Raw genomic sequence first — 27,222 nt, 5'->3', positions numbered from 1 at the left:
GGAAGTCATCCACCCCTGGTAACTATCATATTGACAACACAGCCCTTAGAGTTGACCCAGTAGTCAGGGACTTAGGGAAACACATAGTAATCTAGCCTTTGACCATCACATGTCTACAGTAATGAGGAAATCATTCTATGATGTACAACTTATAAATACAGGTATGGCATCTAAGTCCAAAAAAGTCATTGTTCCACTGTATTCAGCATTCATCAGACCTATCATTGAGTACAATGCTCCCTTTGGTATGTGCCTAACCAGGCATATCCAACAATTTGAATGTCCACAGAGGTTTCACACTAAAAGAATACAGGGCAGATGGTTTAAATACAATCAGTGTGGTAGAATGTTTATGAATACAAAGACAAGTTCTTTGAACGCTAAATACCCGATGCAAGTTACAGCATTTAATTTTATCATTAAGAGCTTTTACTACCTTTCCAGGGAAATGTTGCACTGCTAGGGTAAAAATGCTAATGTGTTAATTTAGCTTCACCTCCAGCAGTACAAGACTTGTGGGTGGGGGTGTCCCTCCAGCAGATTCACCACTACAGTACAGAACACACTGATGCAGAATTGAGGGGAAAATAATTAAGTTTACTTTGATTCTTGGAAACTGCCTTAAATAAATTTTAACTGAAACTGCTTCTTTTGTACTTATGCAATTGAAGGTGCAATGCAGCTGTAGAAGTTCCATTGGTAGTGTGATTTTGTTAACGTTTGCAGCAACAGTTGTCAGACTACTTGCTCAGTACAAGCAGAGTAAAGCAGCTGGATGGAGAGGAGTTCACTTGGGTCATGGGGTAGAGAAGTGATCTAGCTTCTGTGGTCTGCTTCTCTGTTTTCTGGTATGATGAAGGGAAACCATTTTACTCTGTTTAACACATGAGAATTCATTCAAAGTATCTTCTTGGGGTAGGGTTGCTCTTTCACTCTTAGATCAACACAATATCTCCCAAGAATACATCACCCTGAATTTCATTCTTGTTAGACTCACAGCAACCCAGATAAATTTCCACTCCTTCACAATGTATTTAGTCATTGCAGAAATCACAGCCTTCCAAAAAAGTACTAACTCCTTGTAAAGCACAGATTCAAGCCTCTCAATACAGGTATGAAAACTAAACACCAAACCAAAACTAGGAAACGAAAAAAAGTGTGGCAAAACCACGGTATAATCCACTAAAACCAGATTTATTGTGTAAGCGCTTTCATGCACATGAATCTGTGCAAATCTGTGCACTTCTTCAGACCTTACACAATAAATCTGGTTTTAGTGGACTATACCATGGTTTTGCCACCCTTTTTTTTGTTTCCTCTCAATACAGACAGTAGAAATCAATAAAAATATCTTTACACTTGCAGACAGCAATGCAAACATCAAAATGTACTGTAGCTTGATATGTTTATACCAAATAATCTGACTGAGAAAACCACAGGTGTAACATACAAAGCACAGTGGAGGTAAATGCCTCAAGTCAGTGCAATTTATTTATAGTGCTAAGGCAAAAACAAGTGAAAAGCAAACTATATTAGGGAGCAAAACACAAGCTGCATAGGTTTCTACCTACAATCATTTTCCAAAAGACAAAAGGCAGGAGTCCCCCCCCCCACACACACACTCATTTTTCATTTGTAATAACAGGCACATGTCTTGTGCAAAAAAAACTGTGTAAGCCACAAGGCAAGCACCTCCTCCAGGCAATTCTAATTCTGCATGAAGACACCAATGACTTTTCCAAGCAGTGCTCTATCATACAAGTGCTCCCCTCCAGACCAGGAGGAAGAGGTCTCTGCATGTCTTTCTGGTCAATCTTTTTTACAGGAAAGGGATGTGCATCCTACGTTAAGGGAAGGTGTGGCTCCTTCACCCAGAGTACTTCAAAACTGCAGCGCCATATACCCCACAGCAGTCAGTAGGAACACTCATTCTTCCAATGTTTGAAGGTTTTGAAGTATGGAATGTGAAAACATTAAGTTTACTTATTGGCATTTGTCTACCGGGATAATCCACGGGGCCATAAAAAGCCCATTTTCAGTGGAGGCCCAGGGAGAAAAGTTCCATAGCATACCAGTGATTATAACAAACATAAAACAATGTGCTGAATTATATACAGTAACTACAATAATAAGTAGGTTTACTCCAATATGAATATTAGATATATTGGTGGAATTTACACAAATAATCACTGTCTTGTACTTACCAATTGTAGGAAATTTGAGGTAGAACAAAATAAGGAATTTACAAAAATTTGTAATTTCCATGTAGTACATATTTCATTCCCTTCCTTAAAATGTTTTGAGTTTTAACACCCTAAGTTGAATGCACACAGTAAATAAAGACGGAGCATTCTGAATGGCTTCATGCATTACATTTACTTTAACTGCCATTAAATAGCCTATATTAAGCATAATGACTTATTGTTTTTCCGAATAATTTGGGAGTGTCACAATCCAGAGGAACCTGATGTGCAATAAAGGTTTCTTATCAGAGTAAAAAGCTTTTTTTTTTTCACAGAAACAAAATGCAATCATACCACTCAACTGTCCAAATTTTCACAGAATGTCTAGATTTTTGACTCATTTTTTTTTGGTTTGTTCCTCATAAAAATGTGTGGTTTTCTGTCTGGCAAATCATTTAGTACTGAAGTCACCAAAGTATCCTTCGGAAAATGCAAGTTAGTGCAAAACCTGTTATTCTAGCAAGTTTCTACGTTTATAAAAGTGACATTTAAAATCTATCCCCAGTTTTGGGCCTTTGCCCCCCATTAATTTTGGCTCTGTCCAGAATTCTTATGCTAAGGAAGCTGAAAGGTATGAACACAGCTAATTAAATCAGATTTTGATTTTGCAGTAATTAAATTTAATGGGCGGCCACTGTGGTGCAGCGGTTAGCGTTGCCACCTCACAGTAAAAGGTTCTTCAGTTTGATTCTCGGCTGGGGTGCCTTCTGTGCGGAGTCTGCATGTCCTCCCTGTAGTCATGTGGGTTTCCACTGGGTGCTCCGGTTTCCTCCCACATCCCAAAGACATGCAGTAGGTGGATTGGACACTCTAAATTGGTCCTAGGTGTGAGTGTGTGCGTGTGTGTGCCTTCTGTGGAAGGTTGGGTGCCGGGCTGGCAACTCGACACTGTAAAACTCCACTGCCAATCATGAGCAGACAAGTGATCCGCTGTGGTGACCCCTAACCGGGAAAAGCCGAAAGAAGAAGAAGAAGTAATTAAATTTAATGGTGTAATAGGTCTAAGAATCCAATCTAATGTATGCAAAAAAAAAAAAAAAAAAAAACAGCCTATCAAACAGATTGCTAATACGGTAGAGGGTTAGGACTATAGAAATGTTCCAAATGTTGGATACAGCCACAGGAAACCCTCATGTCTGCTTATATGATAACTTTCCCATATGGCTATTGCCCCATATGATACAAAAAAATCTTGAAAAGGCTAAAAACTTTATGGTCAATGTGCAAGTTTTTCTTCTACCACTGATTGGGTCAGGAGAAGCAAACTATGACACACTATAATAAGTAATGACCTTCTACCCAACTTATTTTAGATACTGCAAGCTCCATACTCAACTAGACGGTTACATTCAAAGCACTATAAGAACAGGAAAAGAATCTGCCTTCAACAAAGCTTCATAATGGCTTTCTTACTGTTTAGCACTTATATAAACCCTCAAGTGGCATGAAATGAACACAGTCTTTAAACCTTCACAAAAAAAACAGCTGTACAGATATTAAAAGCCATAGCCTATACAGATATTTTTAGTTATACACTGACTTACCAAATAGCTTAGAGAAAAAAAAAACTATTCAGCCACTTATGTCTCTACCTTCAATAAAGAGAAGTGACAAATACTAATTTTTGCAATGAAAAAAGTAGTGTGAGCATTGATCTCTTAAATGCAGTATCTATCATTGATCATCCATACTCTCTCCACTTACAAAGATTATGGAAAAATTTATTCACAGACAACTCATGCACCACCTAATCCAGAATCACCTCATGGCAGATACCAAACACGGCTTCGGTCCACACCACAGCACTACTTCAGCCTTACTAGCTTTCATCAACACCATAAACCATAATCACAACAACAATCACATATCCTCCGCCCTCTTCTTGGATCTTTCCAAGGCATTCGACATGGTTGACCACAAACTTCTAATACACATCCTGCAAACATTCTGTCTACATATTAAGGCCCTTCAATGGTTTACATCCTACCTGAATGGGAGACAGCAGGCTGTTCTTTGGCAGAATAAACTCTCTAACCTACTACCCAACACCCTTGGAGTACCACAAAGCTCTATACTAGGGCCCCTGCTGTTTTCCATTTTCATTAACGGCCTGTACACTGTCATCCCAAAAGTCAGCTGTATCCAATATGCTGATTACTCCACCCTGATCTGCTCTGCCACATCTCCAACCGACTTATGGTCTGCTACCCAGTCCACCTTTAACACTATAGAAAACTGGCTTTCTGAACGTCGTCCGATACTAAACCCCGAAAAAACTAAAATGCTGTTATTCTCACCAACAGAAAGGTCTCCTGCTTTTACCTTTACCATAAATGCAAATGATGGCACATTAATCTCCCCTGACCCCTCTACAAAACTACTAGGTGTCATTGTAGATAATCTAAAATTCAACCTACATGTAAACCAATGGATCAAAACTTTTAGTTATGTACTTATCATAACTTTAGATGTATGGGATCCATCTTGCCTACATTCTCTACAGATGGGTTCGGAGCCGATCCTCGGCTCCGACTCGGCCGCTATACAATAGAACGCAGTCTCTTATTGGCTGAGTTACCTCATATGCCAGGATGCACCACAACTGCTTCCCCAGATCTTGTTTGTCCACACACATGCACACACACATAAACTGTTGTTATAACAATGCCGGGTGTTTCAAGAGAGGAAACAGCTGAATTCGAATTGTCCGGTCTCTTCTGGCCTACAAGGCAGGGGGAAGGAGGGTGGGTTATTAGGAATGTAGGCGAGATGGATCCCATACATCTAAAGTTATGGTAAGTACATAACTAAAAGATGTAATGTGATCCTATCTCGCCTACATTCTCTACAGATGGGACAGCGTCCCTAGCACCTAATTCCTGGGTGGCTCACTGGAAAACGGTCCGGAGAACCGTGGAACCGAAGGAAGCTTGACCCCTAGATGCCACATCCAATTTGTAGTGAGAAATAAAGGTGTGTAGAGAAGACCACGTAGCAGCCGCACAGATGTCATTAATAGAGAGCTTGGAATGAAAGGCTGCCAAAGTGGCCATGGCCCTGGTAGAATGAGCTTTCACTGGAACTGTAAGCTCCCTATTTGAAATGCGATAAATATGACTGATACAGTCTCTGATCCACTTGGCAATAGTGACTTTCGTGATGGCTTTGCCTAATTTACTGTCCGAAAAGGACACAAACAGTTGATCTGATTTTCGTGCTTGGTGTGTCCTATCCAAATAGAAACGTAATTGTCTGGGCACGTCTAAGCTGTGAAAGGTATACTCAGCTCTGTTTGAATACTTAGGGAAAAAAACGGCAATTCCAGTGATTTGTTGCAAACAAAAGTTAGAACAGACCTTTGGTATAAAGGATGGGTTTGGTCTAAGAGATACTCTATCCTTGTGAAATACCAGGTATGGTGGTTTGACAGATAAGGCTTGGAGCTCTGAAACTCACCTGGCTGATGTAATAGCAACTAGAAGGGCAGTCTTCCAAGAAAGAAATTTTAAGTCACAGGTTGCTGCCGGCTCAAAGGGCGGTGCGGTCAAAGCACCTAACACTACGTTAAGGTCCCACGGTGGTGCGGGATGAGATATAGGGGGCCGTAGAAGCCAAGCTCCTTTAATAAAAGCTTTGCACAACTTGTTGCTCATTAAAGGTGGTTCTATGCTCTCGTGAAAATTGGAAATAGCCACCAATTGAACTTTGATGGTAGACACCGAACAACCCTGGTTGAACAGGGAAGTTAAAAACTTCAGGACCTCTGACACCGAGGCTGTCATAGGGTCTAATCCTCAGAGTTGGGTCCAAATAGCAAACCTCTTCCATTTACTGCTATACATCTTTTTAGTAGAAGTCTTGTGGGCCGAGGACAAAATATGCATGACTTCAGGGTCGAAAGAATGGCTCCTAACTATGGTCGGAAGAGGAGTAGCCAAGCTGCTAGCTTCAATGAATGGAGGGACTGATGGAGCTGTCCTGTCTGATGCATCAAGAGGTCTGGAACTTGGTCCAGGAACCAGGGACCCTCCAATGCATATCTGTGAAGAAAGGGGAACCAGACTTGACGAGGCCAGTATGGGGCGATTAGAATCATTTTGCTTCTAAAGCGAATCGCCTTCTGAATCACCTTGGGGAGAAGAGGAACCGGTGGGAAGGCGTATAGGAGGCCGGGGGGCCAAGCTTGGACCAGAGCATCCTTGGGGATGTCCCCCAGAACTGGGGTGCGAGAGAAGAACTGCTGGCATTTTGCGTTGAGGGGAGTTGCGAAAAAGTCGCAACATGGAGCTCCCCATCTGGTGAAAATCTGTGTTACCATTCTGTCGTTCAAGGACCATTCGTGAGGGGAGAGAATAGTCCTGCTCAGTCTGTTGGCTATCACACTGGATCTCCCCGGAATGTGTGTTGCCGCTAGAAAATGTTTGGTAGCAATCGCCCAATCCCATACTTTCATGGCCTCTCTGCAAAGGGGGTAAGACCTGGTCCCTCCTTGCTTGTTCAAGTACCAGACTACCGACATGTTGTCGGACTGAATGGCAATCGTACCCTGGGGGAGGTGATCGTGCAGTGCTTGCAACGTTAAAAGCACCACCCTCATTTCCAGGATATTGATGTGGAGGAGACTCTCGTCGAAGTGCCACATGCCTTGGACCAACCTGCCCAGATAATGTCCCCCCCACCCTGTCTGGGAGGCGTCCGTAGTCAACGTGGCCGAGGGGGATGGGGGGACGAAGGGATGCCCCTGATCCAGGTTGGAGGAAAGAAGCCACCAACGAAGATCCTGTTTGCATGTCTCTGTGATCAAAATGTGGTGACTGAGGGGAAGGTCTTGATAAGACCCCTGGACTGAGAGGAGCCACTGAAGTAACCTCATATGCAACCTTGCCAAGGGGACGAGAAGAATGGTGGCTGACATGGAACCCAACAGCTGCAGGACCATTCTCGCTGGAGCGCGACGTCTGAGGAGTAACGCCCGAACCTGAGACTGCAATGTTGCTATCCTTTCCGCAGGAAGATAGACTCACATCTGCCTTGCGTCTATTTCTGCACCAATAAACAGAATACGCTGTGATGGCAGCAATACGGATTTTGTCCAATTGAAGGTGATTCCTAAGGAGTTGCCTAGGGAGATAGTGGCTGCTCGAGATTTTAAGAGTAGATGCCTGGAGGTGGCAGTTAGGAGCCAGTCGTCTAGGTATGGAAACACCTGGAATCCTAGACTTCTCAGGTGAGCAGTCACCACTGCCAAACATTTGGTGAACACCCTGGGGGCTGTGGTGAGACCAAAGGGCAGTGCACGGAACTGGAAATGACTGTCTTCTAGGCTGAAGCGCAAGTGTCTCCTTGACGCCTGATCTATCAGAATGTGATAATAGGCGTCTTTGAGATCTATGGAGCACATCCAAACATCCTTCTCCAAAAGCGGGAGAATGGATTGCAAGGTGACCATCCGGAATTTGGACTTTTTCACTGATCGGTTTAACCTGCTGAGATCCAAAATGGGCCTCAAGTCCTCGATCTTTTTTGGTACCAAAAAGAATCTTGAGTAAGTCTCTGACCCGGCCTGGTCTGCGGGGACAGGTTGGATGACTCCTTTTTGAAGCAGCTTCGAAATTTCGCTGGCTGCCAGATCCTGTTGACTGGGTGGCGGGTCCGGGATTCTTTGGGACGGTGGAGGGGGCTGAGAGAAGGGAATGGTATAACCTCCGGCAATGATTCGGAGCACCCATTGGTCCTGAGTGATACTTTCCCAGGCCTTTAGGTGCCTCGAAAAATGACCCCTGACTGGCTCCGGAGCTGCACACTCGGGCACTCCTTCAGGGATGCTGGAAGGAGGAGGAACCACGAAAGGACTCACGGTCTCCAGTGTTGCGGGGGCCTCCGCTGCCTCTGGGACGGCGTCTCCCTGAAAAATTTCCCCTTCCTCTGCCTCTAGAAGGAGAATCGCTCTGCTCCGACGAGTAAGGCTTTTGAGACTTACGGAACCACATTTTCCCTCCTCTTCGAGCCTTGGGATAAGGTCTGAAGGGAGTGGAAAACCGGGCCCCTACGGCAGTTAAAGTCTTACCCTCCTGTTCGCAGCGAGTCAAAATGTCCTTTACCTTAGGTCCGAAGAGAGAGGACCCATCGAAGGGGGCGTCGGCAAAGGAAGACTTAAAGGCCTCCGCAAAGTGACACAGGCGTAGCCAGGCTTGTCTCCTTGGAGCAAAACCTGTGCCCGCTGCTCTGCTCGCTCCTTCGGCTGCATACAAAATGAGCCTCATGGACGAGTTGGATAACGAGGACAGGGTAGCCAACTGGGAGTTAACCGTCTGGGCTAACTGCTCAGGTAAGTTACTGGAGAGGGTATCCGAAAGCTCCTTGACCAGATCCCTCTGCAGTCTGGTGAAATGCGTCAAGTAGTTCAGAGACCTTAATGTAAAGGTTGCTGTAGTAAGGGTGTGCTTTCCGTACCGATCCATGCTCCTAGACTCCTTATTAGGAGGATGGATGGACGTTGAAGCCTCTGCCACATCTTGCTGGGTGGCAGATGCCACCACCAAGGCATCTACAGCCACACCTTTGGAAAGAAAGTCCTTATCAGGGGGTGCCGAAAGGAATTTATTTGGGCGAGCTGGCACCGGTTCAACAGAGTCCGGATGTTCCCACACCCTTCGAGAGATCAAATCTATGAGCTCATCGAAGGGCGGAGACACCCAGGAGGCGGAGGGCTGAGCCCCGAAGGCCTTGAGGAACACAGACTCCTCAGCAGAAGGGGGTTTGGACTGCCAGTCGCCTCGTTGCTTAAGGATCTCCAAGATGTCCGCAAAGGATACATCATCTGAGGATGACTTGGGGGACCCTTCCGCATCATCGAAGTCGGTATCCAAGGTGAGAGACTCATCAGGGGAGTCAACGTGCTTCCTCTTGCACTGTCTCTTCCTCGGAGGTTCCTCCGAAGATGTTTCGGAGGGACCTCCAGGAAGAAGGGAACCCCCAATGGGGGTAACCTCAGGCCCCAGGGCTCCGCTGCCGTGAGACAGGGGGATTGCAAAGGAGCCAGTCTCCATGCCAAGGGAAGGTGGTGGTGAGATGGTAGAAGTGGCCAGAGAGGATTTGGCCAAGGCACTCCTCATGGCCTTGAAGGCGGGACCCCCAGAGTCCTGGGATGGTTCAACCCCCAAGGCCACAACAGCAGTCGGAACTCCCACCGCCGACGCACCGAGAGGGAGGCTCGGAACCGAAAGGATCGGTCCCGAAGCGTCCCCCCGGGGCCGACAGAGGAGGTCCGCGTACCGAACCCCGACCCGAAGGGCGGGGTTGGAGTTAGGGTCGGAACCGACCCAACAACCTCCACCAGCTCCACCAACACCAACTCCAACGGCACTGAAGCTGTTGGAGGAGGAACCGAGATAGCAGGGTGGGAAACCGGCTCCAGAGCCGACTGGGCTGGAGCAGAGACCAACTTTTGAAAGACCGGAGACTGGAAAAGCCTTTGAAGCACCCTGTCTACATCCGAATCAGATATCCTCAACGACCGAGAAGAGACCGACCGGGTCCGAGTCGACTTGTCCGCCGGCTCCGAAAAACTGGGGGACCAGCTCTGTATAGTTTCGAGAAGTATCGGCGCCGAGGGAGATTCCACTACCACTGCAATTTCCCTCGGAGCCGATGGGGACTTCGGCACCGAAGGGGAAGAGTCTGAGCGGGTAACCTTCATCGGCTCCGAAGGCAGTGGAGCCGATGGAGATGGCTCGCCTCTCGACGCCCGAGCTCTCGACTCTGAAACCAGAGGAGTCGAGGCTGGAGACATCGAGGCAGACCGTTCCGCCCTCGGCTCCGAAGTCCGTGGAGCCGACGGAGAAGCCTGCCTTGACTTTTTTGCTGCCGGGTCCGACGGGCTGGTCGGAGCCGAAGATTTTTTCTTCCTCGAAGGAGAAGAAGAAGAAGATAGGGCTTCCTCAAAGGAGGGGGTAATAAGCCCTTTCAAAATCAACTTATTTTTCCTCTCTTGTAGCACGCGAGAGGAAAAAGCGTGGCAAATGCTACAGGATTCCTGGAGGTGCTTCAGACCCAAGCAGTAAACACATAAAGAATGGTCGTCCATGATGGACATTTTATAGCTACATTTGGAACATTTTTTGAAACCTGACGGTCTATGTTCCTTCGACATGTTGACTGAATCATCACACTAAACTTATCCAGAGAAAGTACACAACACTATTAACAACAACCTAGATTCTAAGTAAACTCCTAGGAAAAGGCTAGGCCCCTCTGACTCGACGGGATCACTGCCCAAAAAAATACAATTTTACCTCAGAAAAATCTGAATCACAGTCACACAACAACAAGTAGCTGTTAAAACAGCTTTTGGGTTAATTTTAGCTCAAATTTTGACAGAAAATATGTCAGTAAAGAGGTACTTAGCTCAGCCAAGTCCGAGACCACGTCTTTGCTTCAGAAGCGGCAAACGAGATCTGGGGAAGCAGTTGTGGTGCATCCTGGGATATGAGGTAACTCAGCCAATAAGACACTGCGTTCTATTGTATAGCAGCCGAGTCGGAGCCGATCTGTAGAGAATGTAGGCGAGATAGGATCACATTACATCCATCGATAAAAAACTAGGGTCACTTTACAGAATAAAAGCCTTCCTAACCCCTCCAGCTAAAATTGCCATAGCTCGCTCTCACCTTCTCTCAACACTTTTGTACACATCCCCTATACTCTCTAATATAAACAAGACTGTACTTAAACTCTTAACCTGTTAAAACCACATTGCCAGGTTTGCCACTGGGCTACCTTTTAGGACCCATCACTGCATCAATCTTAACCAGCTTTGGTGGCTTGAACTATCCAGTCTAATTCAGTATAACCAACTGATCATGACTTATAAAATCCTTTATAATCCGGATAATACTCCTGCACTTAAAAATCTTATCAGCCCCTGTATCACAATCCGTGACTGTTTAGATCCTCTAACAGACTACCAATTCAGACAAGCAAAATTATCAATGCAGCTGGTGACTCTCTCTTTGCAAACTCTGTAGGCAGATCCTGGAACTCACATCCACTGACATTACTTTACTCTCCTCCCTAGGTCAATTTAAAACTAGACTCAAGCAACATCTGGCACTAAACTGGCTATGTCATTGTATCAAGCCTGACTAACTCTCTTCTAGATGGTGTAAAATCTATTAATCAGCTACTATTTAATTTACCCCTGGCTTTCACCAGGGTTTAACTCTAACCTGTGGGACATGTTTATTATTGTTTGCTTATGTACTCTGTCAAAATTATACTAGTAACATGTTTTTAATGTTTCTGTTTACCTTGGAGCTTTTCTCCACGGGTCTCCGCTGAAAATGGACATGCATCCAGTCAGACTATCTGGGTCAACAAATGCAAAATAAATAAATAAATAACATAAATCACTTGTTGGGGAATGAAGAGTCATACGTACAAAGCATAGCAATGTCACAAAAATGAGCAGATTATGAGAGAAAGGAGGATGTTGAGAGTTATCATGATATATAACCAAAAGTATAATGTAAAGTCGATTAAGGTATTCATGCAATTTTGTCTGCCATTCTTAAAAATCTTCAGTCTTGTAGACATTTAAGTGAAATCACTGCTACATTCTGTAATGATTCAAGGAAACTAACTGAAATCACTGCTAACTTCCCTGATGATGCTTGTTGAGTAAATATTTATCTAATTATGAGACAGCTTTAATGTCTATGAGCCAGTTTACAGCTAGGTGGCTCAATAGCAATAATGGTTCTATATCATGCATCTATCAAACAGTGGTACAAGAAAGAGGTAGATGTGTAAAGAAATTCAGATAGCTAATGACAGATGCATTGTGGGACAGATAGAGATAACCTCCTAAAGTTAAAGAACAATAACAGAAAATTCATAGAAATACAATAACAATTTTGAGGTTAATGCAAAACTATAAAGCAATGCAATTATGTAATTAAGTCTTCAGGATTTTAAAAGACTTATGCAGCATATCTTTGGGATAGTAATATAATGCAAGAAGTCGTACTCGGTAAGTAACTGCTGTCTTTAAGATTAAAATTTGAACTATTCAATAATTAACACTTGGTACAGCATGCTGGAGGAGTATAAAAATAATAATTATAGAACTTCCCAAGAGAAAATTGTTAGGAAACAGCTGGAAGAACCATGGATTGTGAAAGGCAATTGTGAAAACCATGTTTTTTTCTACAGGAAGTTGTTTTACTAAGAAAGGTTGTTATTTTCCTCAAGCTAAGAAGGGAATGTATAAGGAATGGAAGGCAGATCACAACTTAAATATTAATCTAAACTTTTCTTTTGTTTGTAAAAAAGACCATGAAGAATGCTGGAAAAATGTGCACAACAAGTTTCAGCAATGTACTTAAAGATAGTAAAAATAATGTGATTTAGGAAAGTAAAAAACTTTTTATTCTCCTTTGCTTTTTTCCCTTTATTTTTTTTTACACTGAAATAATAGATTTCACAAAAGTAAAACCTCTCATCCCATGTTAAAAACCTGGAAAAACTACCTAGCATTCTTAGACACCATGCATAAATACATCTTGTGCACATTATTCTTGTATGCTTTAGTGGTCGACCCCATTTATGAATATGGACTTGGGTAATCCCTGGCAGCCTACATCTTCTTCCCAGTTTCTTGACTGGTGCAGATGTGTATTTAGTACACCACTATATACTACAAACTCCTATGCTTGGGATGCAGAAAACAGCTGCATACTGCAACAACCCAGCAATGCAATGTAGCTTAGTACTATTTACTGTACAGTCCTAAGTAGCTGCATATAGCTAATGAATAAAGTATGGTACACCTATCTATCTAAACTGAACTGCTCTGCTGCACTACGTTTTCCCATTGTGTCTCTGAGTGAGTCATGACACTGAGCCAGGGGTATTACCACATTATGGCAACAAGGAGATCTGGTGCTTTCAGAGTTCTCATTAGTAGAAGCTCACCAGCATCACAGGAAACTACACCGGGTAGTATTTTTTTTTCTGGCACAATGTTAGTATGTTGCCTAGCTATGTCTGTTGTGCAACATACTGGCAGAGCGAGAGTAGGGGTCAACTACAGTATTGTCAGAATATACATGGATGGAATCATACATGTTACCCCATTGGGACAAACTGTTACTATAATGCATTTTGATTTAAAAATGTCTCACATGCACAGAACAGTGTTACTGGATTATGTACTCTGTGTGTGGAACACAATGGCTACCCAAATGGGTAAAGACAAAGTACAATGTTTCCCATTTTATTACTACTTTTTGAATCACATCACAACAGGATGTGGCATGCCAATCTATTGTATATCAAGCCTGTTCCATGTTACAATGTTTATTACTGGTTCCCATTGTGTATAAAGCAATGTATGAAAAGTTGTATCTTTTTTATACCTTTTTAAGCTGACTAAACTGTTAAGCTGATTTATTAAGTTGCACTGAATACAGCATAAGAATTGTTCAGCTCAGGTCATTTTAGATATGTCATATTGTCACATATACAGAAATATGCTTGCTTTACCAATGTATGCTAAAACTGAGATATAAAGTGAACTGAAACATTCCATATTATTTCTTTCTCTCCTTATCTTGAAAGCTTGTAGGATAATTTTTTTATGGAAGCAAAGTATTTTTATCTGAGTACATGTTAGTGCATTTATTTTTAATGATCTGCATTCACTTAACATTTACTCAAATCATGTATGTTCTAACTGTGGCGCATGCCGTTTCTGAAGGAAATCCCATCAAGATATGCTTCAGACCTGCTGTAACTGAAATAAGTTGTAAAGCTGCAGCTACTGAGCAATAAAGCATAATTAAAAATAATTAACAATAAAGGTACAACTAGACTATAAAGCTCTCCATTGCTCATCGTGATTGGTTGGCTGAAGAAGAAAGCAATTTGCCTCAAAATCTGTACCCAAAATACAATCCATATAACAGGTTGAGATGTTCTCTTCTCTAGGTCTATACATCATTGTAGACCCTCTACAATAATGCAGTGGATGGCTAAAAAAAACTGTCTATGCTCATTTCAGGTTATTAAATAACAAGATCAAAGTAATGACAACAAGAAGGCCTCTGTGATATAGAATATTTTGTCCATAAAGATTCTCTTGGCTATTTCCTTATAAAAGACATTAGACTTAGTGGTCTGTAATTTCCCATACAGGTTATTTCTGTATTTATATGGACAGTAAGAAACAGTTGAAGTTTAATCACATGTATTCCCTTAAGTCTGAAGGAATAACATTTTCATATATATTTGTGTACAATTATGAGGAATTCATAAAATATTTGTATGTCCAATCTTCATTTAAAGAATTGGTATTGTTGACTGAAGTAAATGTACAAATGCTAATGCTGCTTCCCAAAACATGAACACTTACTGTATGCATTCTCCATTCACCGTGGTCTGTTACTTGCATCCATTTCTGGTTCAAACTTTCCATCTCTTGACATTGGTCATTCTGGATCTATGAAAAGAAGCAAGTATAAGCATTAGTTCAATTCATGCAGCTTACTGGAAAAAAAACTGAGCAAGTTTCCTGCTTTGCCCATCAGGACATGATTTCAAGCAAAAGGAAAATAGTAAAAACAAAGGGAACAAATCCAATAATCCAATATACCTTGCATTGTTCATTAAGCATTTGATCCTTCAGATCCACATATTTCTCTGTCATATTTTAGATCATCATAATCCAAATATTTTTTACAAAGCAAATAAATTTACAATGGCTCACAACCACAAAAGACTGGAAACATACAACAAGTTGAATGAACAAAGTTGAAAGTTTAACTTTAGAAAAATGCATTAAGAATTAATAGCAAATAGAATAACCACAGTGAATGCATGTTACTCTATACAATAAGGTAAAAAAATTAAACATATACTTCATTACATTGCAAAAGAAAATAAGACTCTTTAGGCCCATACCAACAGAGATGGTGACTATTCATTTACAGATAAAAGATACTGGCCGGGATTCACTAATCCTCCGTATAACACTAACTAAGTCTTACACGGAAACTGCAGTCTAAGAGTATGATGTCAGTGTGTCATGCATATTCATGAGGGCACGCTGACTCAACTCTAAGGCTTACATGGAGCATGCACGAGTGCAGGGGGCATGTCAGACTGCCGAGCAGTCCAAATATCCACGCCCCTGCAAGTGCCTAAACTGTAAATGTCAACTGAAATGAGCGAGTCCGCTCAAATGTCCACATACCCAACACTACACTCCCCCACATTCTAAATCTCTGTACAAGTTTAAAATGTAAAGCTTTCCTTTTTTTTTTTTATTATTCCCGATATAGATGCCCGTATTTGGCATGTATGCGTGGGTTTGCCCATTGCTTAGCTACAGTTAGCAGTGTAGGCATCGAAGAGGATAATAAACTATTTATATGCAAATTAAGCCAAATAGCAATAGCGGAGTGGTAGAGCCCTCGCACAAAGAGGAGGCATTCCCGGTTCAAGTCCCTCCACTCCAATACCTATTTTCTGTAGGAAATGTATGCATAAAAAGAATTCCTGACATTTACCTTTTAAATTTCAGTAAAATGCATTGAAATGGCCTATGTGGTAGTGAACGATATTTTATATAGATATATAAGAAGGTGGAATGGTCATGCATACTGATAAATGCATAAGTAACGTATCTTAAGCAATGTGAAGCACTACTAAGCAAAGTTTAGTAGTATTAAGCACAGTTAAGTACAATTGTTCATAGCTTAGCAATGCTTTAACTAGCGCAATAGTTTTGCGTGGAGTTGCGCATTGCGCCAACTAGTGCAAACAAAACATGTTCGCATGGAGCTGTGCACCGCGCTAACTAGCGCAACGTTGGGCAATGTCGGGCAGCGTAGAGCAACGTAGACCAACATCAAGCAACGTTGGGCAAAGTTGAGCAAAGTCGGCTAAACACAGCCACACCTCCTAGCAGGTCAGGCCAGTAGTAAAATAAAAAGCAATGACAGGCCTCGAACCCGGGATACTTTGCACCATAATCACAGTACTAAACCACTAAGCCATGACAGCTTTAAATATGGATGCATTTCCAACACACTCATATATATCAATGGAAGTTTACCCATTGCTAAGCAGGTCTGCTTTTAGCTAAGATTTTTCAAAATCGGCCAATCACAAATAAGTGCTGGAAATGAGGCATATTTAAGCTCCATAGGCGGGAATAATTGCCATAACTGGTTGTAGCTCCCATCTGCAGATAGTATGGCTGGTTTTGGAGAGGGCTCTCATTTCCGAGCGCAACGGTGGGGCATTGAGGAGTCAAAAGTAATGGTTTGGCTCCTCGTCCATCATCATGATGCAAGACTCCTGCAGGGCCAGTTCCAGGGCACTGAGTACAAAGCGGAAGCCTGGAACCGTCTAGCACATGATCTCACCAGTGCCACAGGCATCCCTCGGACTGGTGAGCAGGTCAGACACCACTTCTCAGACCTGAAGAGATGCAAGGAGGACCGACTGAACCAGTGGATACAGGAGGCCAGTGAAATGAAAAATGCCCCACTACTGAGTATGTAGCCATGGAATGAAGTATGTAAGAATTGCTATTGTAGTCTATGTTATGGATAGGTATGTCTAAATATCCCTTCATTTACTTCACAGCTGCAGGTGTCCGTGCTGCGAATCAGCAAGCCTATGCAGATAGACTGCTAAGGCTGTGCCAGCAGGCAGGTTAGTAATTATTCTGCATGTGTTGTCATATAAAAGAAGAGAGAGAGCCTGAAAAAGAGTGTTGTAACCCATTAATAAAGGTATAATGAGTGTTGAATAACTTCTCTGCATGTACTGTTATATAAAATAAATGAGACAGAGTGAAAAGGTGTTGTAACCCATTAATAAAGGTATAATATGTCTTGAATAAAAGACCTCTGCATGCACTGATATATCAAATAAATGAGAGAGCTACTAGAAAAGTGTGTAATGTAATTAATAAAGGAATAATTCCTGGAGTGTGTCCGTGTCACTTTCTTCGATATGTTGTTGTACCCTTGCATTATAGAAATAGTACTGTTGTATTAAGCGCAGTCAACCCACACATGGGTAGGCCCACATAAAGTGGATGAAGGGCGTGCCAGTAGCTGTTAAGCATATATACAGTCCTCAACTGTCGGTTCATGGCCGGCATGTACAGGTTAATCTGGCACTAGTAGTTTGTTATCGTGTTCCCCAGAAATGTCAGTGTGCTGCTAGAAATGTAGGGGGCTGTCAACATATACCTGATAATGTCACCTGAACACATCCAGATATGGAGATATATAAATATAAATGAAATATATAAATATGTAGCAGTAACATCTGCATCCAGGACAGTTTGTATGTCAGATACAGGTCAGGTATATTAAGAACTAGCAAAACCCATTTTACAATTAAACGGACATTGCCTAGTGCAATAATACATGTAGGGGATATATAATTGCAATCAATAGGAATGTAGTGTAAACTATAAGTATATATAAGTTGTTAATGGAGGTATCTTTTTACACCCTAATGTATGTGCATAAACAATGTAATTCCACACTTCATTGGGTATGTCTAATCTCATAACATTTGTTGGGACACATGTCCTATTGGTTTATAAATATCTGCATTTACTTTGATGCATGTTCCCTGTTCACATATCACAATCTTGGTGGCCTGTTGCCACCAATCAATCCTGTATGCTGTTGCAATGTCCACTGTTATTCTATATATGCATGTGTTATGCTTGCTGTTCAACTGTTGGAACTCTTGTGTGTTGGGCTAATGGGAATACTACTGTATGCTGTTACAACTAAATTGGAATGCTGTTGGCTATTACTAACCCATACTGTCATTAAATCCTCCTAAACATAAAACATATGGGAAGGCTGGTCCCAGCGGACCTACCTGTCCCACCTCAGCTGGTGATGGCACCTGGCACCAGCAGGTCCGGTGCCCCAGCGCGGGACCTCCTCCTCCATTGGTCCTGTGCCACCTTCGGCTGAAAGCACTGCAGGGGATGGGGCTCATCCCCCCCGTGCAAGCGTGGCCGGAGGACGGCCACCTATCACCCTCCAAATGGTCCAGGCTGTGATGCGTAGGGAAATTGAGCGTTCAGTCACTGATCCTCTATGTCAGCTCAAGGCAAGAGTGGTGCGACTCACGGGTGAGCCTGCCCCTCCTACGCAGCCCCCAGCACAGCCACCCCCCAGGCTGTGAAGGTGCAGTGGTGACTGCCCATGGGTGGGGATCTCAGTTCCACTGTTGCCATCTGTGGGCTCATGGGCTTGCGATTTCCAAACACCCTTCCCTGTCAATGGTGTTCACCCACCCCATGTGTCATATTCTGCCCCTGTATGCGGCTTGTTTGTCTTGTCTGTTTACCTCCCCAATCTACCTCCCAAAATATACCTATTTCCCCTACCCCACATTCCACTCTTACCTGAAAAAAAATGGGCAATATTTTCCCTACCCCACATTCCACTCTTACCTGAAAAAAAATGGGCAATCTGCTCCTACAAAAAAATTACGCCCCATACATAGCTGCCCATTTTGCACACGTTTGCTGGACACATAAACTGAAATTTAATTGGCAGTACAACATACTTCATTGTCCTCACTCCTCTCTCATGGGTGGAAGGTTTCAAATTTCCCTCCAAATTACTAGTATATGCACAGTTGTTGCTGTTAAAGAAATGGGCAGCTATGGACCTTCACTACACCCATCCTGCACATCCCAAGCTGTTTTCCCTACTGTCTTTCCCTCTTTGTGCCCCTTTTTCACCACTTTCCTATCTCCCTATTTTCTTTTCTTTCAAAGAAATGAGCACGGGGGTTAGGAGGAGTAAGCACTTTTAAGCAGTAGTTAGCGGGTTTGCGCGAGTGTGCGCTTGTGTGTGCTTAGCTAAGTACTGCTAAGCATTGTGCAAACTGGCACAAATCTGCTTACAACTGCTTAAAAGTGCCTTAGTCACCCTGCATGTGAGGGCCCTTGTTCTACTCAGCAGCAAAATGAAACACCACTGTCAGTCTCGACCACCGGACCTTGGACACACTAGACTGCATGAAGTACCACTAAGCCACAGTAGATATACAGCAGGTTGTTGCTGAAATATATATATCATGCATCAGAATGAGTGAATGTAAAGGAAAGACAGGAATGCCATAACACAAAACCTGTTCTGTGGAACTTTACCAGCAGTTGTTGTGGAATTGCATTACATGACTGTGATAACAGAACCAGCCATTTTAGCAGTAAATAATGTTACAGCAGCACTTTACAACCCCCACACAGTATCATAGCAGGACAATCCCCACCCAAATGTACAAAATATCTGTGTGTTCAAGGTCCAGCAAGGATGTAGGTAGGCATATTCAGTACTGGAATTGTCCAGTTTTCATGAGCATCCTGTGCGAATGTCAACAAAAAAAAACACAAACTGTGCAGAAGTGAGTACATTAATATCCACAATATAGCAGTTCACAGTTCATGTGCCAAATGAAAACATCTCAATAACTACGTATGCATGGCAGCTAATTGTATAAGTAGAAAATAAACTACATGCTCCCATGTATCTTGTGTTAGCATTTGTAGGGGTGAGTACAAATCTACACTGTCAACTGTGTACTGGAAGTGGCAACATTCAGGTCAGAGTACAACATTCAAATCGCTGGCATCAGTTATAAGAAGTATACCAACCTTCTGACTTACACAATGGTGTTCACAGCAAACAAGCATGGTCCCCACTTTGGAAAGCTGAAAGGGCTATGCCTACCTGACTTAGCAATTTATAGCACTGGGTTGCTATGACAGTGATTACTGCAAGTACCACACAGCAGGCTGCATGAAATTGCCAAATGGTGGCCACCAATTGGTGCAGAGGCCATCGCATGCACATGTGCAGATACCCATAAAAGCAGGCTGTACTTGCTGTCCACACATGAAATCATTTCATTGCAGGTACGGAGGGAGCGAGAGAGTGAGAGAGAGAGAGAAAGACACGGATGCAGACGTGGACAACAGCTGCAGAAAAAAAAAAGAAAAAAAGCAAATATATCGAAAGAAAAAGTTACATATTGAAATAAAAAAAGAAAAAATAAAAGAATATATTGAAAAAAATATATATAGAAAAAAATATATTGAAAAAAATATATTGGAAAAAAAAATAATATATTGAAAAATAAATAATATTGAAAAAATATATATATTGAAAAAATTATATTGGAAAAAAATATATTGGAAAAAAATATATATTGAAAGAAAATATATAGTAAAAAAAATAAATATATTGAAAAATAATTAATATACTGAAAAAAAATATATATTGAAAAAAGATAAATATATCTCAAAAAAGAAATAATATAATAAATAAACTATTACAAAACACACAGAAACGACAAATACGAACACATACAAAGGAAAGGTAGGTAACAGCTATGTATTTACTGGCATGTAGTAGATGTTTATGAAGAGTACTCTACATAGTTTGAATCATCCATATGTGGCAGCAGTACGTATCTATGCACAGATGCCCTGCATAACTACTGGCATGGAGAAATCAATGTGTAGCTGTGTGCAGTGGGATATGACTGTGACATATGTAGTTCAGCATTAAATGTCAAACATCTGATCCATGTTATCTGTGTTCTGTACATTAGTGTGTACAATGTCTGTTTGGGGGAGTAGCGCATACGGTTATATAAACATGGATGTGACAGAGCAACAAATGCATGATAGTCATATTAATGTGTAGCTTAGCATTGGCAACAGCTGTAACAGGCTAGTATGCTAATCTAGCATTTGCAGCTATATATACACCCTCTAATATTACTGTGTGCTCACATGTGACACCTGTTCATGTTGCAGCAAGGCCCAACAGGTCAGCCGTGAGGTACACAAACTTACAACAGTGTGGACCTTGTGTGTGTATGGCACACACATGTGGAGAGATCTGTCTGTGTCAGATATATTAGCATTTGTACATGTACATAGAGCAAGGGACATACTGCAACTGTTTGTGAAGGGTGGACATATATATGCTGTTGAAGGTTGTTATGTGCATATTTCTATGTAGGTTGCATTGTGTGGCAAACAAGACAGCATACAGTACTGGTATATGATATGTGGTGGTTAAATGCTGTGGGTATGAATTGTCAGGTTTGCAGTGTTGCAGCCAGTGAGGCCTGCTAAAGCTACATGGGCTGAAAACACCTTCAATACATTCCGCACAACACTGTGCAATATTATGACATAACCGTATACCTCACAACCTTCACATAAGTGATATCCCCACCATGAAAGGTGGACTGTATATGTGCCTATATGTATATCTATATGTACACCAATGGATGTTTATATGTATGTGTGTGTGTGTGTGTGTATATATATATATATATATATATATATATATATATATATATATATATATATATATATATATATATATAGAGAGAGGGGGGCAGGGACATATTTACTGCAACATATGCCTGGTGACAAAGCCATGGACTCAAGCCCAATGTTGACACTGCATTGGCATCCCTTCTTGCAAAAACTCTGTACCCATTAACTAACACATAGGTGGTAGTTTAGTAAACACCGAAGGTGTGATAAGAGACCATGGGACACAGGTGGACAGTAGTCTCCCCTCTGATAATCACAGTGCCACACTAGTCATGTCATCTGTCTACGTGGCACACGTCATCACAAAAGGTGTGTCATCCAGGGAAATATAGGTCAGTGTTCCCCTCTACTCATCACACATAAAGCCCATTATAGAGTACAATGCCCCATGTGGTATGTACCTCACAAGACATCTACAGCAACTGGAAACGACACAGACATACCTCACAAAGAGTAATACCAGCCTCAAACAGATGCCCTAAGCAGATCGTCTCACAAACCCACAGCTAGACTGTGTTGCATACCGCCTACCCAGAGGTGACCTCTGCCTAACATACTAAGCTATGTCAAACCCAGAGCTGTTGGACATGCTCCACGTAAACAGATCACAATCCCTACGAGCTACACGCTCTAGGGACCTAAACCTTGTGACCTCAATAAACAGCACATGCTGGAGGGATAGATTCCTATCTCAGAGACATCCCATACTCTGGAACAAACCACCTATCAATAGCAAACAAAGCTCCTAATTAGCAGTCTTCATAAATAATCCTGATGATTGTATGGGTGATAGGAAATACACTCCGGGAATCACCTCTGTGGCTCTGCTTGTCAGGGCCACGTGAAACATAATTTCCTGTGTGTCAAAGGCCAGGGTAGCGTATGGCTAGACCTCTATAGGCCCTAGGGCCAATAGCCTATTACCTACCTATGAAGCGATACACACCCACATGTACTTGTTGCAATAATTGCTATGTGAGGTTGACTGAGTGTGATGGTGAATGTGTTGGTGAATGTGTCAGAGTTCTGTATATATGTGATAGCTTACTGGGAAACTGTTTCTGTCATGGTATTATGTGTCCTAGCTGTGATCCCAGCAAAAGATGTGTATGCAATTGCTAGGTGGAAAAATCAGTATGCCATATGGTCTGTCGTAGTCCCTTGGTATCGACTGGGATGTCCCAGTGTAGGCTAAACCAGTGCATGTATGCTTATTGAGTGTTACTGCTGGTGAATAGAACTCCTGTATGAACTGTAGTACTACCCGAAGCTGTATGCCTAAACAGTACAGTATGGTGTATGCCTACATTTCTTGGAACTACTGTTTTGTGTGTTCCCTGTAGTCCTCACAGATTACATACCTCAGGCATAAGTTTTCTTAACTACTGACACACAGTACTGTATGGTACACAGGTAAAGGTCATCTGGGTTGCCATACCTTTGTGTCTGGTATGTATGTCTGATGTGTGTGGGGGTATGCCTGTACCATGGCCTCGGTCATATGTGTGTTACAGGATATAGGTGCATATCTAGCAACATGTATAGTGTAGTACAGCAGTATGCCACCTATATTAACGAATGTGCACATTTGTTAGGCAGGGGTTTGCCATCAACGACTAGTGTGGTATACTGGTAATACTGTAACTGGACTTTACAATCATTGCAATGGATTACATATTTCTTGATGCATTAGCTTGATATATACCTCCTGTGGCTAGGTGGTGCATTGTGTCGCATACAGTGTGCCATGCACTGTTTATAGTCTTACATACTGGTTTATCTTTGTTGCTGTGCAACATGATATATAGAGTGTGCCAGGCACTGTCAGGCAGTTGTGGGCTGAGCACTGATATGTTGTATTGAAAGTGTGTATCTCTGACAGCCAATAGGTTGCTATATATGGCAGTTTATTGATATCTATACTTTAGAATGTTAAGTGTTCCACATGACTTGCTCACACATATTGTTTCATTGTCTTCCAGGGTCATGTCCCACCATCGTAACCCCAGCTATAGCCCAGGAGAGGAGGAAATGATAACAACAAGCCTGGTGCAGCACTATGCCCTGCTGTTCTCCAGAACCAGCCAGGACCAGCATGAGCGGACTGCACTGTGGCAAGATCTTGTCCGTAGGGTAAATGACATAGGCATGCATAACCGGACATATGAGCAGGTACACCATCACTGCAGTGATTTAATTAGACATGTCCGGCAGCGTGTGTCTGATATCCATAGACAACAGCTTGCCACAGGTGGTGGTATATGCCATCCATCCCCCCTCACCAGAGTGGAGGAGCTGCTCCTGAGCCAGATGGCTTCTAGCCAACAACAACAAGTAACAAGTATCATCATGGAGGCCGGAGCCACACAGCAGGTTGACACAGAGCGTGTAGGTAACATGGCATAGCTGTAGACTACTGTTACCTCTATTGGTAGAGCATGCTTATGTGAGATGTGCACTGTGTAGTTAGAAGATGTGGTGCCTAGTGTTGTGCAATACTAATAATTAGGAATATAATCTGTAGGCCTGTGACTGTCAACCGTTGTACTACTGTAACACTGCAAACACACAGTAGCAATGCCACAGTTGTTGCCACTGACAAACTGTCTCATATCCTTGAAGGTCCCTCTGGTGTGACAGCAAGGCAGCAGACCCATGCTGGTGAGTGTGTTCTACATTAAAAATTGCTAATTATATGTGCATGTCATAGGTGAGGTGTAGGCCATGTACACGTATCACACCTACGCATAATGCATGCTGTGCATGTTTGCTGTGAGACTATGCACATCCCAGTAATGTGGGCAGCTGCCTAAAACGCTTACAATACATAGAGCATCCCACACAATTGTGGCAACACTGTAGTGGACACTGTATAAGCAGAGTCGATACACATGCACACAACATACACAACTTTGTCATACGCAGTACACGTTAACATGCTACACATGGCGTATTCAGACACCCGCTGTAAGGTCACACTCCAGTATCCCAAATGTCATCCACACAGCACACATAATATACCTGAGGGGTAGATGCCTCTCATGTGGCTTTGCGATACTCTTCAGCACATAACACATTCATGTTAGGCAATGCCCCCTATTGGGTACCATACAAACCCATGTAACAAGTGGCTGTGAAATGGTGAATGTAGCCATGGTACTGCAGTTCCAGTACAGCATGGTATGTGCTGGTCTGGCACACATTAGTAGCCTTGAGTGACCACATGATGCTGCGTGATGATGGCTCATGGTACTACACCCCATCCAGTTACAGTGACCACAGTACCACACATAGCACTAACTGCTATGCACCTCAATGTTGTGTGTGTGCAAACATATGCACCAATATACAATATGCATAGCAATCACCATTTGTACAAAGTGACACATATATGTCTTGTAATGCTATTGAGTGTATAGGTCACGACACACACTGTGTATGTGTGATGTTTAATGTTGCAGTTGTGTTGTAGCATGCCATGTCATGGCTGGCACTGGCATGTCCACAATATGTCCTACACTCACCATAACCACTGTACAATGGCTATGTTGAGCAATGGTATTCCATCAGGTATACATGCACCACTCATCCTGTGTGTATACATAGCATGCATGTGCTAAACCTGTGTCCACAATCATCTGCTAAAGACACAGATGCTCTAATCAGAAATGGATATCTATGTGACACACATACACATCCAGCCATGGTATGTATACCTGTGAGCAATGTTGGTGCCCATGTAAACATTGCGTTCCAGGGTGAGGCCGATCACTGAACAACAACACACATGCATCAAAGCCATGTATACTGTTATTAGCAAGGGCTGTCTACACCTGCACTGCATGCTGTTGAGCAACACACGTCCTGCATGCTGACACATGTGATATAACTGTTTGCCTTGTGATACTGTATCCCACCATCACCGGCTATTGAGTATGTTCTGGATTGCTGGTGGTGTGTGTGTGTGTGTGTGTGTGTGTGTGTGTGTGTGTGTGTGTGTGTGTGTGTGTGTGTGTCTGTTTTAGTGAGTAGTGCATTTGTGTGCATGTGTGCACATGTTCATGTGTTCATGTGTGCATGGTTTATGTGTGCATGTGTTCATGTGTTCATGTGTGCACATGTGTGCCAACATCATGTACAGGTCGTAAAGTGTGTTTCCTGTCTTCCTCTCACAGGTGCTGACTTTGGGCTGGTTCACTGCAGCGGGGAAGCCAATGTCGCTGAGCAAAATAGTGATGATGATAGGTGTGTTGAGGCAAAGGCATGTTTGCCAGGGTCTGTCATTGGGCCACCAATCAACAGTACACAAGTGTCCACCCCATCCATGCACACAGTCATACTGCCAATACATCCATCACCAATGCCCTTAGCTGAGGGACAGCGTAGTCAGCACTGGCCAGGATAGTGTAGTATCCATGGCACATGCATCCCAACACAGCAGCCATACCCAGATGTCTGGAGGGGTACCACATAGGCAGATGTCCAGGGGTTCTCGTCAGATCACTGCTGCTCATCATGCCACTGGCAGACGTGCCACAGGTCTGGCATTGTCATACATGTTCCAGGCTGTCATGGAGGCACAGGCACATATGGAACTGTACACCAGACAGGGACTAAGGGCACAGAGGGCACATAACACCACTTTAAATGACAGTATCCATGACCTAGCAGGTGCCATCCTTCATTACACTGAGGTCACTGATAGACATTGGGGAGAGACATTAGATGTCTTCCGCAATGTCATGTCCATGTGTCAGGACAGTGTGGGACGGTTGAGTCGTCGACGTGGACGTATGCCAGCAACATCAGCAGCTGGCAGTCGCCACAGATGTCCCGCAAGTCACAGCCGCTCCCGTAGTGCCAGTGTCAGCCCCAGCAATGTTGGGGGTGGGCTGTCCATAGAACGTCCTAGAAGACCATATGCACATGGCCCTGGACAGTCCCAGCAGGGACCTGGGTCCAGTGTACATCCATCTACCTTTGGGGATAGTACCCAGTCTGGCTTAGTACCTGATAGTGTCAGTAGCACCCCTGCCAGGCACAGGTACCTTATCCGTGGCCAGAGATGGTGATCTGTAAAGCCTGGCAGGTACAGTCTGTGGCTGTCACACAAATACCCGTATATGGCAGCCACATGGTGGAACTGTGTGCATGCAGACACACACATATATGAACCAGACACCTAGGGCTAACACATATCCACACACATTACATCAACATTGGCCCATAGCAGTACTCTTGCCCCCCACACACACACACACACACACACACACACACACACACACACACACACACACACACACACACACACATGTCGCTTGGATGGCTCACTGTAGGCCTCTGGCAAACCAACAACACACCCTGTGCATATGATGAAACCTGTGCCACCTCCTGTCATCTGTAACATCGATGCAGGAACAGGCTACCATGGTGCTGATGCACAGGGTGACTTTATAGCAGTATAGCAATGTTACCATGTTGTCATCAGTACAGTGTAATGATATGCTTGAAGGTGTAGCTGAGCAGGCATGATGCATTAAAGCTATGATTGTCATTGTAGTATTGTTTACA

At 43.0% G+C, this 27,222-nt stretch overlaps 1 protein-coding gene across 3 annotated transcripts in view; it reads right to left on the bottom strand.

The window, feature by feature from the left end:
* ELAPOR2 (endosome-lysosome associated apoptosis and autophagy regulator family member 2) overlaps positions 1 to 27,222 on the bottom strand; it is a 1,439,853-nt gene that overhangs the window by 698,498 nt on the left and 714,133 nt on the right. For all 3 annotated transcript variants that reach the window (XM_044088347.1, XM_044088349.1, XM_044088348.1), the window contains one exon: positions 14,656 to 14,742. In XM_044088347.1, coding sequence (XP_043944282.1) covers positions 14,656 to 14,742 — 87 coding nt within the window. The remainder of the gene's footprint in view (positions 1 to 14,655; positions 14,743 to 27,222) is intronic.

Source organism: Protopterus annectens, chromosome 11.part0 (assembly GCF_019279795.1).
Source record: "Protopterus annectens isolate FY-2018-M chromosome 11.part0, PAN1.0, whole genome shotgun sequence".
Taxonomy (NCBI): Eukaryota; Metazoa; Chordata; order Ceratodontiformes; family Protopteridae; genus Protopterus; species Protopterus annectens.
This window is presented reverse-complemented; position numbering and strand designations above follow the sequence as displayed.